Source organism: Aphidius gifuensis, linkage group LG2 (assembly GCF_014905175.1).
Source record: "Aphidius gifuensis isolate YNYX2018 linkage group LG2, ASM1490517v1, whole genome shotgun sequence".
NCBI lineage: Eukaryota > Metazoa > Arthropoda > Insecta > Hymenoptera > Braconidae > Aphidius > Aphidius gifuensis.
The window spans coordinates 8,175,992-8,191,909 of record NC_057789.1 but is presented as its reverse complement, the minus strand read 5'-3'; the positions used below and the strand labels follow the sequence as shown (position 1 = coordinate 8,191,909).

General features: G+C 23.4%; 2 protein-coding genes across 2 annotated transcripts; both read right to left on the bottom strand.

Moving 5' to 3' along the window:
* Nucleotides 1–720: 720 nt before the first annotated feature.
* LOC122849464 (tetraspanin-6-like) lies at nucleotides 721–1,560 on the bottom strand. Its single transcript, XM_044148165.1, has 4 exons — nucleotides 1,475–1,560; nucleotides 1,237–1,407; nucleotides 947–1,153; nucleotides 721–843 (listed from the first exon to the last, which is right to left on the bottom strand). The coding sequence occupies exons 1-4, from the start codon at nucleotides 1,538–1,540 to the stop codon at nucleotides 721–723; spliced, it is 567 nt and encodes a 188-aa protein (XP_044004100.1). The 5' UTR covers nucleotides 1,541–1,560.
* Nucleotides 1,561–14,156: 12,596 nt separating this feature from the next.
* On the bottom strand, nucleotides 14,157–15,474 carry LOC122848986. Its single transcript, XM_044147488.1, has 4 exons — nucleotides 15,318–15,474; nucleotides 15,144–15,225; nucleotides 14,450–14,557; nucleotides 14,157–14,373 (listed from the first exon to the last, which is right to left on the bottom strand). The coding sequence occupies exons 1-4, from the start codon at nucleotides 15,384–15,386 to the stop codon at nucleotides 14,213–14,215; spliced, it is 420 nt and encodes a 139-aa protein (XP_044003423.1). The 5' UTR covers nucleotides 15,387–15,474; the 3' UTR covers nucleotides 14,157–14,212.
* Nucleotides 15,475–15,918: the final 444 nt, after the last annotated feature.

Below are 15,918 nucleotides of genomic sequence, written 5' to 3'. Positions count from 1 at the left end.
AAAATACTTGATGATTAGATTTTTTAAAATCAAGAATTTATATAAACCATAATAGATTTTTATATTCAATATTATTTAAATTGTAATTTTAAAACAGTATGTATTTTTTTTTTTTAATTTTCATTTTATTTATAATTTTATTACATCATTACTTGTTGAATATTATATTTTTTATTAAAAAAAAAATATTTGCATTTAGAAAATAATCATGTAATTATTACAAGCAACATATAAGATCTTTGTCAATTTTTTGCAATAGATTGTGCCGATGTTGATGCAACGATAATATATAATAACTAAAAAAAAAAAATGCATTCTTATTATCAAAAGAATTTTAAATATAAAACTGATTTTTTACCTCGATAATTCCAATAACAATCGTAACTCTTAATAATACTTTTCTGTCATTGTATTTATTGTAAAAAATTGTATACACTTTTTTCATTATTAATTGTCATTTTATAATTAAAAAAAAAATATACACGCATTTAGAAAATAATCATATTATGATAGTTAAAATATACAAGCTATAAATAAATGAAATTATTATATTAATTTTCATGTAACATATATATTACATTATTTTTTTTTTTTTTAAATTTAATCAAATGAATTAAAAAAACAATTATTTCCATTGTGACTTTTATTATAATATGTTAATTTTGATTTTATAAATGTGAAAAATTCAAATACATTCAGAAAACAAATTATTCCTGATGATCAATAGTGTGATAACCACCAGATTCTTCCAGAGTTTCCAGCGTAACTATTCTCTAATTTTTCATGTAATATTGTTGATTTGCTGAAATGTACGATGCTGAATGCAAGCAAGCCTCCAAATAACTAAAAAATATTAAAAATATATTATAATAAAAATTTTAAAACTAAAAATAATTTTTTTTTTAAATAACAGATATACATATTTATTAATAAAAATAATTTTTACCTCGATAGCTCCAGCAATGACAGCAATTACGATTAATGATATTTTTTGAATTTCAAAGAGTTCTGTCTGGCTGTATTCATTCACTATTTCAAGAATTTTAGTGTTACATCCTTCATAAACAAATCCAGAATGACAATCTTCCAGCACACAACAGGATGATGGAAGAAATTCATAATTTTCCATGCCAGTGTTACCGCAACACTTAATCTATAGAAAAAAAAAGAAATTTTTTTTTTTTTAAATACCATATACTTGTTCAACTTATTCAATCAAATATAAAAAATACATACGGATTGTTGCAAATCATCAATCATTGTTTTTCTTTCATTATATTTATCACTATTGAAATTAACTGAAATGAATTCTTCTATACTTTTTGAAGCAGCATCTTCAAATCTTGAAAAACCAATTAAAGTTGTAATGATCAATCCACCAATTACCATAACATTCATTGCAGCATACTGAAAAAAATATATCACAATATTTAATTAAAATATAAGCATATAAATATTTTTAATATGTACTTACAAGTTTGAGACAGTAAATGCTTTTTTTGGCAGCACTTATCAAACCGAAAATTGAGACTAGGCACATGATTGTACCAATAATTATGTACTCAGGATAAAATATACATAAATGATCTTTGAATACATCAATACGTGATGGATCTATTTTAGTGTCTCTAAATGATTCAACAGAATATTGAAATAATCCAAACCAAATTATATAACCTCCAAACAACTAAAAAATAAATATTTTTTTCTTAAATTCAATAATAGTATATTAATTAATAAAATAAATAAATTAAAATTTTTCTGTTAATAAACATTAAAAATACATGAAAATAAAAATTATTTTATTTATAAAAAAAAAATACTTACCAACGAAAAAAAATTTAAAATAAATAATAAAATTGTTAAACAATAACTTGGGTTTCTCATTTTAAGTTTGCTGAATTTATAAAACAATTTTTGCGTTATGTAAAACAAGTAAAAGTCACTTGTGCAACGTGTCAATTTTTGATGAATTATTTATATGTAAACTAGCTTCCGACTTGGACAAGGTGTACGAAGGTGAGACCAAGTGTGACTGGCTTGATAGAAAAATTTTATTTTTGGCTTTTATATTTTTAATAGTTTGATAAATAGTTTGACGCACAAGTTCTTTGAACTGCCCAGTGCGTCACAAAGAACATTTAAATAAAAAAAACCACGAATCATTGCTAGTCTAAGATAATTATATATTATTTTTTTTATTTTATTATTATTATTATTATTATTATTTTTGGATTTAGATAACAGTGTTCTTAATGAGCCAACGTGACATAAATAAAATAAAATGGAAAATACATTTTTAAATGTATATTCTTACAAGGAAAAATGAAAAAAAAAAAAATAAAATAATATTAATGATTAAATAAACTAAAATCTTTTGGAATAAATTTGAATAATATTAATGTAATAGGGCAATAGAATAGAAAACAAATTACCCTTGGTGATGGTGATAATATTTCTCCAGATTTTTCCAGAGTTTTCAATTGCTGAAGTATATGATGCTCAATGCAATTTTAAAACTAAAACTAATTTTTTACCGTATCAATTCCAACAACAATAGCAAGTGTTAATAATACTTTTTTTTTTTTTTACTATATTTATTGTAAATAATTCAACTCGTGCATCTTTCTATAGAAATTTTAGAAATACAACATTTTTATCAGAGTCATTCTTTGAACAACAATTGCCGCATCAGTTTTCTTACTGGTACTGTATCAAATGCATCGATAATAACAAATAAAAGAATAATATTAATTTATAAACAAACCAATGTCTTTTGAGATAAATTAAATCTAATAGAATTTGTTACAATATCGTCATTGATTTTAAAAAATTTGTTTATTGAAAAAAGTCACAATACAGGTTGATTATTTATTTATAATTAAAATAATAATAATATTATGAGACAGTTGAAATAAAGTAGCTGTAACAAAATAAAATTATTATCAATTTCCCATGTGATATATATTAAATTATTGTTTGATTTTTAAATTTAATTTTTAAAAAATTGAAAAAAAAATTATTTAAATTGTGACTTTAATTATAATATGTTAATTTTGTTTTTATAAATTTGAAAAATGTAAATTCATTTAGAAAACAAATTATCCTTGATGATGGTGATAATATTTCTCCAGATTTTTTCAGAGTTTATCTTGTGTAACTACTCTTTGTTTTTTCTTGTTATATTTTTTATTTGCTAAAATATACAATGCTTAATGCAACCATTCCCTCAAGTAACTAAAACATAATTAAAATTAAAAATTTTAAAACTAAAAATAATTTTTTTTTTAAATAACAGATATACATATTTATTATGAAAATAAATTTTACCTCGATAACTCCAGCAATAACAACAGGTACAATAAAATATATTTTTTGTATATCAAAAATGTCCAATCTGTACTTTTTCACCAATTCAGGAATTTTAGTGTTACATCCTGTGTTGTACACATTTTCGAGAACACTGCAGTAGATTCCCCTACAATAACAGGATGATGGAAGAAATTCCAATTGAGCATAATTTTCTTTGCCAGTGTTACCACAACATTCCAGCTGAAAATTTTTTCAAATATAATAATTAAGATATACTTACAATCGAATATATGAAAAATACTTACCTCCTGCTGAGTATGATCGATAAATATTTTTCTTTCATTATATTTATCACCATTAAAATTAACTGCAATAAATTTTTCCATCATTTTTATAACATCATCTTCAAATCTGGATAAACTAATTGAACTTGTGATGATCAAGCCAACAATTATCATCACATTCATTGCAGCATACTGAAAAAAATATATTACAATATTTAATTAAAATATAAGCATATAAATATTTTTAAATTAATATATATATACTTACAAGTTTGAGACAGAAAATGTTCTTCGTTGCAACACTTATCAAACCAAAAATTGAGACTAGGCTTATAACTGTACCAATAAGTATTGTCTCAGTACAAAATATACCTAAATGATCTTTCAGTGCATCAATCTCTGATTCACCTACTTTAGTGTCATCAAATAATTCAACTGAAGTTTTAACTACTCCAATCACAATTACACCAACTCCGAGCAACTAAAAAAATAAATAAGTAAATACTTTTTTTTTTTTTTCATTTAATAGTATGAATAATAATTAAATAATTACTTTTTGTCAGTAACGTAAACTCCGAAAATACATATTATATATTTATATGAAAAATTCATAAAAATAAAAATTATTTTATTTATATAAAAATAAATACTTACCAATGAAATTAGATTTAAAACATTTAATAAAATTTTCCAAGTGCTTGAATGACTCATTTTGAGTTTGTTAAATTTATTAAAAAATAAATTTTTTTATAAATGAAAAACTGTTGTGTAAAACAAGTAATAAAGTCGCTTCTGCAACGTGTTTTTAATATAAATTTTTTTTTATGTTAACTAGCTTCCAAGCTAGACAAGGTGTGACTTGTTGGATACAAATTTTATTTTCGGCTTTTGATATTTTTCAATAGTTTGATAAGAGCCCAGTGCGTCACAAAGAACTTTGGAAAAAAAAAAAAAAACCACAATTCATCGCTAGACCAACATAATTATATATTTCTTTATTTTTTTTTTATTTTTTTGTCATTATTATTTTTTATTTTAGATAACAGTATTCCTAATGAGTCAACGTGAAATAAATCAAATAGAATCGAAAATAGATTTTAAATATTGTATTCTTATCGAAGAAAAAATAAAAAAATAATATAAATCAATGAAAAAATTGAATAACTTGTGGAATTATTTTAAATAAATTACATCTGATGGAATTTTTTACAATATCAACATTACTAAAAAAAGTCACAAAATACATAAGCTAATTTTTTATTCATGATTAAAAAAAAGAAGCATGTAATAAGATAATTAAAAAAATTGAAATATACAATAGCTGTGAATAAATAAAATTATTATATTTATTTCCATGTAATATTTATAAAATTATATTTTTATTTTTTAAATTTAAAATATAAAACAATTATTTTCATTGTGATTTTAATTGTAATATATTTGATTATAATGTTAATTTTAATTTTATAAATTTCAAAAAATGTAAATACATTTAAAAAACAATTTATCCCTATGATGATGGTGATAATATTTCTCCAGATTTTCTCCAGATATTTTTTATTTATTATACAATGTACGATGTTCAATGCAAGCATGCCGTCAATCAACTAAAAGTAAATCAAAATATATTGTTAAAAATATTTTAAAACCGAAAATCAATTTTTTTTTTTGGAATAATAGACACATATTTTTTAATATAGAAATAATTTTTACCTCGATTATTCCAGCACCAACAAAAATTGCAATAAAATATGTCTTTTGAATCGAAAAAATTGTCTCCTTGAATTGATTCAATATTTCAGGAATTTTAGTGTTACATCCCATGTCGTAAGCAGTTTCCAAACTACATTTGTTCCCAGAACAACAAGATGGTGGAAAAATTTTAGCTTGATCATAATTTTCTGGGCCAGTGTTACCGCAACACTTAAACTATTGAAAAAAAAAATATTGTATTAAATAAAACCATATACTTGTGATTATGTGTAAATTACAATCGAATATAAAAAACTCTTACGAGTTTCTGCACTTCATCAATTAAGTTTTTCCTTTCATTATATTTATCATGATTAAAATTAACTGCAATAAATTTTTCCGACAATTTCGTAACAGCACCGTCAAATCTCATAAAACCAATTACACTTGTGATTATCAAGCCACCAATAATCATCAGATTCATTGCAGCATACTGAAAAAATTATATTATAATATTCAATTAAAATATAAGCATATAAGTATTTTTAATATACTTACAAGTTTGAAACAGAAAATGCTCTTCGTTGCAGCACTTATCAAACCGAAAATTGAGACTAGGCACATGATTGTACCGAGAGTCAAGTACTCAGTACAGAATACACCTATATGATCTTTGGCTAAATCAATCTTTGATTGATCTGCTTTAGTGTCATCAAATAGTTCAATCGAATTTTGATATACTCCAACCAAAATAACACAAACTCCAATTATCTAAAAAATAGTTAAATATTTTTTTTTCTAATTCAATAATAATATATGAATAAATTATAAATGGATTATAATTTTTTGTTTATATATGAAATGATCAGGAAAATAAAAATTATTTTATTGATAAAAAAACAAATACTTACCAAGGAAATTACATTGAAAATATTGAATAAAACTTTTAAAGTACTCATTTTGAGTTTGTTAAATTATTTGCTAAAAAATAAAATTTTTCAAATGGAAAACTGTTTGTGTAAAATGAGTAAAAGTCGCTTTTGCAACGTGTCAAGTTTGATAAATTATTTTTTATGTGAACAAGCTTCCAAGTTGGACAAGGTGTGACTGTCTTGTTGGACAAATTTTATTTTTGGCTTTTGATATTTTTTAGTTGTTTGATAAGAGCTCAGTGCGTTACAAAGAACTTTGAAAAAAAAAACAAAAAAAAAAAAAAAACCATGCTAGTCATCATCGCTAGTCTAAGATAATTATATATTATTTTTTTTATTTTGTTGTCATTATTATTCGTTATTTTAGATAACAGTATTCCTAATGTGCCAACGTGAAATAATTAAAATAAAATCGAAAATAGATTTTAAATATTGTATTCTTATCGAAGAAAAAATAAAAAAATAATATAAATCAATGAAAAAATTATAATAACTGTTGGAATTAATTTAAATAAATTATATCTGATGGAATTTTTTACAATATCAACACGTTGATTTAAAAAAATTTGTTTATTAAAAAAAGTCACAGTATAAGCTAATTTTTTATTTATGATTAAAAAAATTATAATGTAATGAGACAATTAAAATAAAAGTATATAGGTATATTATTTTTTTTATTTTCTTATTATTATTATTTTTTGATTAAGATAAAAATATTCTTAATGAGCTAACGTGACACAAATAAAATAAAATCGAAAATACATTTTTAATATTGTATTTTTACAAGGAATCTTTCGGAATAAATTTAAATAATTGAAACTCATAGAATTTTTTACAGTATCAACATTAATTCTAAAAAATTTTTTTATTGAAAAAAGTCACAATATAAGTTGATTATTTATTTATAATAATATTAATAATATAATGGGGTAATAGAATAGAAAACAAATTATCCTTGGTGATGGTGATAATATTCCTCCAGAGTTTATCTTATGTAACTACTCTCTGTTTTTTCTTGTAATATTTTTTATTTGCTGAAATATATGATGCTCAATGCGAGCATGACCTCAATCAACTTAAAAAAAAATTAAAATATTTTATTATAAAAATTTTAAAACTAAAAAATAATTTATTTTTAAATAATAGATCTATATATTTATTGATGAAAATAATTTTTACCTCAAGTATTCCAGCCATAACAACAAATGTAATAAAATTTGATTTTTGTGTATCAAACAGCCACCCGTGCATATTCACTATTTCAGAAATTTTAGTGTTACATCCACCGTAAACAATTCCCAAAGTACAATTTTTATTCCAACAACAAGATGATGGAAGAAACTCAGCTTGGGCATAATTTTCTGGGCCAGTGTTACCGCAACACCTTATCTATTGAAAAAAAAAGAAAATTTTTTTTAATATAATAATAGCATATACACTTATAATAGGTAAATTACAATTGAATATAAAAATACTCACAAACTGTTGAATCGAATCAATCGATTCTTTCTGTTCATTATATTTATCATGATTAAAATTAACTGCAACAAATTTTTCCATAAATTTAGTAGGAACACTTTCAAATCTTGAAAAAAAAATTAAACATGTGATGATCAAGCTAACAATTATCATCACATTCATTGCAGCATACTGAAAAGAAAATATTACAATATTTAATTTTTAAAAATATTTTTAATATACTGAACAAGTTTAATATACTTACAAGTTTAAGACAGTAAGTGCTTTTTGATGCATCAATAAACACATAAAAAATTGTCACAATTAATATAAATGTACCAATAATTACGTACGGAGTAAAAAATATAGATAAACGATCAGCTCTGAGTGAATTAATGTCTAGCTCATTTACTTTAGTACTAGTGACACGTGTCACCAAATAATTGTTCCCAAAATACTTCTTTGAAAAATGCACGAGCTCTAAGGGACTAAAAAATTAATGAATATTTTTCTTTTAATTTAATAGTAGTACTTATACGAATGAGTAATAAATAAATGATAATTTTTTGTTTATATAAATATGAAAAATACATGAAATTAAAAATTATTTTATATATAAAAAAAATAAATACTTACAAAGGAAATCATATTGATTACGAATAATGAACGCGTCAAACAAATCTGGGTGGTCATTTTGAGTTTGTTGAATTTATTAAAAAATAAATTTTTTTAAATAGAAAATTGTTTGTGTAAAACGAGTAAAAGTCGCTTGTGCAACGTGTCAATTTGATAAATTATTATTTAATGTAAAGTAGCTTCCAAGTTGGACAAGGTGTGACTGGCTTGTTGGACAAATTTTATTTTTCGTTTTCGATATTTTTTAATAGTTTGATAAGAGCCCAGTGCGTCACAAAGAACTTTTCAAAAAAATAAAATACGATTCATCGCTAGTTCATGATAAATATATATATTTTTATATATATTTTTTTTTCTTTACTGATAACAGTATTCTTAATGAGCCAACGTGACATAAATAAAATAAAATCGAAAATACATTTTTAATTATATTCTTACAAGGAGAAATAAAAAAAAAAAAACAACAGAAATAAATAAAATAATTAATAAATAAACTATAAAATCTTTCGAAAAAAATTTAAATAAATTACATCTGATTGAATTTTTACAATATTTACATTAGTTTTTAAAAATTTGTTTATTGAAAAAAGTCACAATTCAGGTTGATTATTTATTTATAATAAAAAATAAATAATGTATAATGAGACAATTGAAATAATTGAAATAGATAGTAGATGTAAATAAATGGAATTATTATTTATTGTTTATTAATTTCCATGTAATATGTATTAAATTGATGTTTTATTTTTTTAATTTAATTTTAAAAAAATTGAAAAAGCAATTATTTCAATTGTGATTTTAACTATAATGTTAATTTTTATTTTATAAATTTGAAAAATGTAAATACATTAACAAATTATTCTTGATGATCAATGGTGATAACATTTCACCAGAATCTTCCAGATTTTCCAGCGTAACTACTCTCGATTTTTGATTTGTTAAAATATGCAAGCAAACCCCCAAATAGCTAAAAAATATTAAAAATATAATATAATAAAAATTATAAAATTAAAAATAATTTTTTTTTAAATAACAGATATACATATTTATTAATAAAAATATTTTGAAGGTCCCAACGTGACATAAATAAAATAGATAAATAAAAAAATAAAAAAATAATACAAATGATCACTGTATTTATTGTAAATAATTATATTCAATTCTTGCATCATTTCAAGGATTTTAGTAATACAACCCATTTTGTAATATTATTTTCATCAGAGTCATCCTTTGAACAACAATTTCTATCATTTTTCTTACTTGTACCGTACAAACTGCTTCAATAATAACAAACAAAAAAATAATATTTATTACTAAACAAATTAAAAATTGGAATAAATTTAAATAAATTACATCTGATTGAATTTTCAACATATTCACATTAGTTTTTAAAAAATTTGTTTATTAAAAAAAGCCAAAATTAGGCTGATTCGTTTTTTATAATTTTAATGAAAAAAAAATAATAAACATAATAAGACAATTGACATAGTTGAATTATACGAGCTGTAAATAAATCTAATTATTCTTAATTTCCATGTGAATCATATATTAAATTACTCTTTTATATTTTAATTTAACTAAAAAAATTAAAAAAACAATTATTTTGACTTTAATTATAATGGTAATTTTTAATTTATAAATTTAAAAAATGTAAATGCATTTAGAAAACAAATTATTCCTGGTGATGGTGATAATTTTTCTACAGATTTTTCCAGGCTTTACTCTCTATTTTTTCATGTATATAATATTTTTCATTTGGTAAGATATACGATGCTTAGTGCAAGCATGCCACCAAGTAACTAAAACATAAATAAAATATATTATTATAAAGCTTTTAAAACTAAAAATAATTTTTTTCTAATGAATAGATATATATATAAAAATAATTTTTACCTCGATAACTCCAGCAATAACAGCAATAACAATGAACAATTTTTTTTCAACATCAAAAATCTTCATTCTGTACATATTCACTAATTCAGGAATTTTAGTATTGCATCCGTCGTAAATATTTTTCGGACTACAGTGGCCATCTAAACAACAAGTTGATGGAAGAATTTTAGCTTGAGCATAATTTTCTATGCCTGTGTTACCACAGCAGTTGAACTATCGAAAAAAAAACAATGTTTATTGATACCATATAATTATAATGTATAAACTACAATCGAATATAAAAAATACTTACCCGACTCTGAATATCATTGATAAGTATTTTTCTTTCTTTGTATTTATCACCATTAAAATTAATTGCGATAAATTTTTCCATCAATTTTTCAGCAGCACCTTCAAATCCGGAAAAACCAATGAAACTTGTGATGATCAAGCCACAAAGTATCATCACATTTATTGCAGCATACTGAAAAGAATATATAACAATATTTAATTAAAATATATGTATATAAATATTTTTAATAAATACTTACAAGTTTGAGACAAAAAGTGTTTTTTGTTGCAGCACTTATCAAACCGAAAATTGAGACTAGGCATATAATTGTACCAATAACTATGGTCTCAGTACGAAATATAAATAAATCATCTTTGTCTGAATTCATCATCTCAAATTTAATCGTGTTAATAGTTAGATATGATTCAAACGAATATTCATATACTCCGATTCTAATTACAAAAATTCCAAACACCTAAAAAATGAATAATAATTTTTTTTTTTTTTAATTTAATAGAGAGTAGTATACATCAAAGAATAATAAATAAATAATTATTTTTTGTTTATAGATATATGAAAAATTCATGAAAATAAAAATTATTTTATTTATAAACAAATTAATACTTACCAACGAAATTAAATTGAAAATAAATAATAAAATTGTCAAACAACTTGGATAACTCATTTTGAGTTTGTTGAATTTATTGAAAAATATATTTTTTAAATGGGAAATTGTTTGTGTAAAACGAATAAAAGTCGCTTTTGCAACGTGTCAATTTGATAAATTATTATTTAATGTAAAGTAGCTTCCAAGTTGGACAAGATGTGACTGGCTTGTTGGACAAATTATATTTTTCGTTTTCGATATTTTTTAATAGTTTGATAAGAGCCCAGTGTGTCACAAAGAACTTTTCAAAAAAAACAAAATATGATTCATCGCTAGTTCATGATAAATATATATATTTTTATATATTTTTTTTTTCTTTACTGATAACAGTATTCTTAATGAGCCAACGTGACATAAATAAAATAAAATTGAAAATACATTTTTAAGTATATTCTTACAAGGAGAAATAAAAAAAAAAAAAAAAAACAGAAATAAATAACATAATTAATAAATAAACTATAAAAATTTTTCGGAACAAATTTAAATAAATTACATCTGATTGAATTTTTACAATATTTACATTAGTTTTTAAAAATTTGTTTATTGAAAAAAGTCACAATTCAGGATGATTTATTTATTTATAATAAAAAAAAAATAATGTATAATGAGACAATTGAAATAATTGAAATAGATAGTAGTTGTAAATAATCCTGGTAGTAATACTCCGTCGGGTCGACATAAGGTTCGACTTATTAAGTCGGCAGTAAAGTCGATTTTAACATTTTGCCGATGTAAGAACTATGTAAAGTCGAGGGAACAGGCGAAGAGGTATTTCATTTAATTTTTAGTTCACCTCTTCTCTTACCTGTTCTTCTGATATTTTAAAAATAAATTTTATTTTCGTCAAATCAATTAGAAAAAAAATAAGGGGATGGCGCTGAAATTGGCGTCTAAGCTAGCGTCCAGAAATTTAAAGTACAGGGAACATAGGGGTTTTCTTGGGCCCAGCCCTTAACTTTTATAATAAATTATTAATAAAAATAGAGCTATCCTCGTAATTTTTTTTTAAATCATTTTTCTAGGATCTAAGGTAGTTTAGGAAAAAAAATGGGAATTTTTGAAATGGTCAAAAGGGGGTAGGGGGTGGATTTTAACTATTTTTAATTTTTTTAACTATGATAGAGTTGAGGTTGGGTCATTATTTTTTTTTTATTAAATTATCTAGGATCTAAGCTAGTTCAGGAAAAAAAATGGGAATTTTTGAAATGGTCAAAAGGGGGTAGGGGGTGGATTTTAATTGTTTTTAATTTTTTTAACTATGATAGAGTTGAGCTTGGGTCGTAATTTTTTTTTTATTAAATTGTCTAGGATCTAAGCTAGTTTAGGAAAAAAAATGGGAATTTTTGAAATGGTTGAAGGGGGGTAGGGGGTGGATTTTAATTGTTTCTATTTTTTTTAATATCAGAAACTGACGCCCTCTGCGGCAAAAGACAGAGACAAAAGAAATTCAAATTCGTAATTATCGCAATCAAAAAACAATTAAAATCCACTCCCTAACCCCTTTTGACCATTTCAAAAATTCCCATTTTTTTTCCTAAACTAGCTTAGATTCTATAAAATTTAATAAAAAAAAAAAAACGCCCCAACCTCAACTCTATCATAGTTAAAAAAATTAAAAACAATTAAAATCCACCCCCTACCCCCTTTTGACCATTTCAAAAATTCCCATTTTTTTTCCTAAACTAGCTTAGATCCTAGACAATTTAATAAAAAAAAAATTACGACCCAAGCTCATTATAGTTAAAATTAAAACAATTAAAATTCACCCCCTACCCCTTTTTGACCATTTCAAAAATTCCCATTTTTATTCCTAGACTAGCTTAGATCCTAGACAATTTAATAAAAGAAAAATAACGACTCAACCTCAACTCTATCATAGTTAAAAAAATTATTCAGCTAAAAACCCCTGAATTTGTTCTCTTTAAATACGATGTAACTTATTCCAGAGAGTTGTTTTTTTATATTTGTGACTTCTTTGGGGTATTTTAATACTTAATTAATAATTTCTAATTAATTTTATTAAATTTTATATCATTTTTAATTATTTATTTAAGTTGAGGCCTTGGAACCCGAATCATCCCTGGATCAGGAGATTCGAGACGCTAGCTTAGACGCCAATTTCAGCGCCATAATAAGGGGCAGAATAATTTTTTCACAGGATTATAGAACAGGCAAAGAGGCAAGTTCGACCTTGTGCCGACATTGGGTCAACTTTAAATTCGACTTAACTATGTTGAACGCTAAAAAATATTTCTACCAGGGATACTCTACAGCCTTTATAGATTAAAACATCCGGTTCAACAGAAGCACCTGAAAATAATTTTTGAATATCCAATATATTTATATATATATATTTGCAGATTGAGGATTATAATATTCACATTGCTAGTTCAAGTTTTCCGTAAATACATTTTTATTTCATATTCCTCTATATTCAACACTCAAAAAAATATAACCAAATAAATTGACAAATTAAAATTTTAATTTATATTAATTGATAAAATTTATGCTTCTTAACTATTTATCGAATCAATTTCATGGAATTGAATTGAATTGTTTCAAATAAGTATAATAAAAATTTAAGAAAATTTATAAATTGTACAGCTATATTTTAGTATTTTTGTATTTAAAAAGAAACAATTTTCAAATGTATGTAAGTATGACAAATCAACACTGTATCTTTACCACAATTGCTCAATAAAAATTTACAAACCTTAACAATTTTTTTCTGTGAAAAAAATAAAAATAAATATTAATTAGATATTTCAAATTCATTAATTAATTATACAGGATTTATGAAGTTTTAAGATGAAATAAATAAATAAATTACATCAACATATTGAAAGATAAATTAAATAATTTATTATATGAAGAATGCTTCAGTATTAACTCAAATATTATTATATCGCACTAACAAAAACATTATTCAATATTCATAAATTAAATGATCATAACATATACATTATTATTGTTGTTATTATTAAAAATATAAGATATACCAAATGCCTCAATGAAAAAGTACCCAACTATATGTAACATAGAAACCAGTAATCGAGAAAAAATTACTTTAATCTTCATCAGAATATTCTTCGGATGATTCTGTTGGTTTTCTAGTGTGTCGAGATGGAGGTTTTGTAGTTGTTTCGAAGGAAGATCTTATTTGACTTGTGAATATTCTTGAAATTTTGAATATTTGTCTATTAGTTAGTTCAGGAAGTGCATTTTTTACTGAAAAATAATTTTGTAATTATTAATATGAGTACATAATTTAAATTTATTTTTCAAATTAACATTGTAAACTTACATTGCCGACGAGTAGTGCTTTTGGATGATATATGCTGCTCCATATAGATAGAGAGTCTCTCAAGTACAATTATTTGTCTATTGGTTAGTTCAGGAAGTTCATTTTGTACTGAAAAATAATTTTGTAATTATTAATATGAGTACTTAATTAAAATTTTTTTTTTAAAACGAGTCGGCCGTGTTCGGCTTTGCCCAACTTGGTTGTATATCTATTTTTGATTCTTCAAAAAATTAAAATCAAAAGAAATAGGTATGTATAGAAAAAATTTAATTTCTACATTCTGATAAACCGGACAACATTAGGAACCAATGAATTTTTTTATTTCTTTTCTTCTCGATAAAATATATTGTTTGATCAAAAAAAACCCAAAAGATGATGAAGCAATTCAATATCTACATCCTGGTGAACCGAAAACCAACATTACAAACTAAAGCAATATTTTTAATCTCTTTTTTTTAAAAAAATATATTTAATAATAAGAAAAACCCTGAAGATAATTGGAAAAATCATTTTGACCTCCTGGTGATCGTAAAAAGTAACCGGGGTGATTTTTTCGTGGACTTAAACCCTCCCGAGCTCAATCTAAATATCTATGTTAAATTTCATGTAAATCGGGCCAATAGTTTAGGTAAAACTGCGTTTCCAAGGATCCGGCCACTTCTTTTTATTATATAGATTAACGTTGTGCACTTACATTTAGCTTCGATACCACTTTCTTCTTCATCAAAGTCAGAGTCAGAGTCATAGTCATGCCTATAACCCGGCATACTAACGCTCTAAAAGGTGCAACATATATACAAAAATAAAAAATTATTTCAAACAATATAGATTCATTTATAAATGCATAAATAAAAATTCATCTACTTACATGATCAAATAGACTGCATGCGATAAAAAGTACAAGTATAAAACTTGCTATTAATTTTGGAGACGTCATTATAATGAATTTTCAAATGAAAAAAAAACTTATAACTTTTTAAAATAATAATTTATTATGATAAATTCGTAATATATTGTGAACGTTACTGGTAAGCAGCCGGCAAGTGAATATAATTTTACTTGAAATTATCGTGATATTTATAGGACAGTTGCTTGTTGTTTTTTTAAATTTTTTTTTACAATTTCATAACTCGAGAGTCAGCGGGTGTCGTTATGTTTTGGGAAATTTTAAATAATGTTGATATACTGATAACCTCATGCGGTTTAGTTTTTTTATCTGCGAATATGTTTACATCGATATTTTTGTCTCTTCTTAATTATATTGTAAGGGACATTTCTGTAACTAGTTTTAGGCTGTTGAATTGGATGAAAAATAAATAAATAAATAAATCAATTTACGCATTATTTTTAATTTATCTACAAATCATTCTATATTATTTGATAAATATTCGAAAGCTACGAATCACTTATATATCATAATTATAAACATCAAGAATTAATTTAATATAATTACTAACGATCGTTGAATA